The sequence below is a fragment of the Alosa sapidissima genome, chromosome 20 (assembly GCF_018492685.1).
Source record: "Alosa sapidissima isolate fAloSap1 chromosome 20, fAloSap1.pri, whole genome shotgun sequence".
In the NCBI taxonomy this organism is placed as follows: Eukaryota; Metazoa; Chordata; class Actinopteri; order Clupeiformes; family Clupeidae; genus Alosa; species Alosa sapidissima.
The window spans coordinates 16477764-16480134 of record NC_055976.1 but is presented as its reverse complement, the minus strand read 5'-3'; the positions used below and the strand labels follow the sequence as shown (position 1 = coordinate 16480134).

The 2371-nt window shown below is 46.6% G+C and overlaps 1 protein-coding gene across 1 annotated transcript in view; it reads right to left on the bottom strand.

Moving 5' to 3' along the window:
* Nucleotides 1-1048: 1048 nt before the first annotated feature.
* cd276 (CD276 molecule) overlaps nucleotides 1049-2371 on the bottom strand; it is a 37165-nt gene continuing 35842 nt past the window's right edge. The window contains exons 4-5 of the mRNA XM_042075450.1: nucleotides 1177-1473; nucleotides 1049-1068 (exon numbers count right to left, since the gene is read on the bottom strand). Coding sequence (XP_041931384.1) covers nucleotides 1049-1068; nucleotides 1177-1473 — 317 coding nt within the window. The remainder of the gene's footprint in view (nucleotides 1069-1176; nucleotides 1474-2371) is intronic.

Sequence of the window (2371 nt, the reverse complement as noted above, 5' to 3'; positions counted from 1 at the left end):
GGTGGCTGTGTTACTCTATAGAGGGTCCATAAAGTAGGACAGTCCATCAGACCACTAGCATCAATGCATCAGAGACAACATAACCCAGGTATTCCATGTCATCATTTCTGATATGAAGTGGAACATGTCCGTATGAAGCCGAAGGCACTAGAAGATAGATGAAATCTAATTTAAAAAAATAAAAATTTTGATTATCTGGAATGACTCACAAATTATGACTAGTGCTGTTGACTAATAGAGGACTGGCAATGCTGCCCTCATGGGCCGTGATGGACAAGATGAGTCCAATGTCCTCAAGCACACAAGGACATTCAGAAGCAAACTGGATGATTCGGCATATGAAGAGCCATGAAGGTAAACATCTAACAGATGAAAAGCTAGATTCTCATTGGGACAACTCTCAAAGCAACTCTCAGAATCAGATGCTTCTTTTGGTGAGAAGAACGCTTTAGGGTTATAGATTTTTCTCTCCATAGAACTTTTGAAAGGATTTGAATGAGAAAAAGCCAACCCACCCTCCACAGACAGACAAACAGACACACACACACACACACACACACACACACACACACACACACACACACACACACCTTCAGGCTATGTATTGTAATGTGTAATGGGAAGACCTTGTAGACCTGGGAGCAGTGGAGCAACTTCTTGTTCGCACCACACACCACGACCCAAACACACCACGACCAAACACACCACGACCAAACACACCACAACCAAACACACCACGACCCAAACACACCACGACCAAACACACCACGACCAAACACACCACGGCCAAACACACCACGACCAAACACACCACGGCCAAACACACCACGACCATACACAACGGCCAAACACACCACGGCTAAACACACCATGGGCAAACACACCACGGCCAAACACACCATGGCTAAACACACCACGGGCAAACACACCACGGCCCAAACACACCATGACTCAAACACACCAAAGCTCAACACACCACGACTCAAACACACCACAACTCAAACACACCACAACTCAAACACACCACGACCCAAACTCTAGCCGCTAGTCACCCTCCTTTCACAGGGGCTGGAGAACCAGTGCAAAACAAGATGGGGGAGAGGGGGCAAAGGAGAACACTGGGCAACACAGACACACAAATCCAAATAAAACACACACACGCACACACACACTCACCTGTGATGCTGACGGACGCGTGTCCTTCGTCTCCCAGCAGCGTGTTGGTGAGGCGGCAGTAGTAGGTGCTGTCAGGTTCCAGCGTCACCGTGACAACGCTGCGGACGCTGAAGAGGCCCACCTCGTTGGCCACCTGCGAGATGGTCACATTGTCGGTCAGGTTGTGTCCGGCACCGTCCTGCCACACCACTTCGGCCTCCGGGTAGCCACTGTACGCCGTGCACGTCAGGGCCACCTCGTCGCCCGGACGCAGGCCGTTTTCTGGCGACAGCGTCACCACCGGTTTGGAATAGGGGGCTGTGTGTGTGTAAGGGAGGAACACAGAAAGAACATTTTATAGTGTGCATTGTGCACACACACATATGTGCACACACACACACACACACACACACACACACACACATACAGTCAAGTAAAGTGACTAGCATTTAGCAAAAACTTTTATCCAAACCGTCTTGGACTTGTAGCAGCTGGACCGTGTTTCAAACCCGGGCCAACTAATTGACGGTCCAGCTGTTCCACCCCAGGGAAATGGAGGGAGATTTTATAGGCCTATGTGTGTTTCAGAACTGTGATCTGTGTTCTGTGACTGTGTTCTGTGTTCCGAGTCTGTGTTCTGTGTTCTATGTTCTGTGTTCTGTGTTCTGTTTACTGTGCTCTGACCATAGACAGTAAAAGAAATGGACGAACAGACTCCGTCGTTCTCAATGGGAGGGCACTAAGTCAAATTGAACGATTTTTCAGTTGGTCCCCCCAGTACTGCGCAGACTCGCACTTAACTTTGTGACGTTAGCCATCGAACTGAATCTTGTAACTCATATGATAGATACACAGAAATTCTTCTCACACTTCCTTCGCCTTCAAAGTCATCAAAGTTAAACATTTATTTATGTATTATTATTAATCATCCTCACAAGTGATATCAAGTCGTGTTAATGTTGAAACTACCACACATGATCATCTTCAAAAACAGTCATGGTAAAACAAAACAAAAAAGTTATAGCCTTGAAGCTAATCTTCTTTCCACTTTTCTGACCTATGGTCAATCCATCGAAAACCTCTGAAATGATTATCGTTAGACTACCTAACGGTAAAACTACTGTTTTTCATTAGGTTTACTTGCCTCTATGCTTTACCTTAACATACGATGCTATTGTAGGCTACATAGCTTTGTTCACGAGTTTCCGTGCTGGCT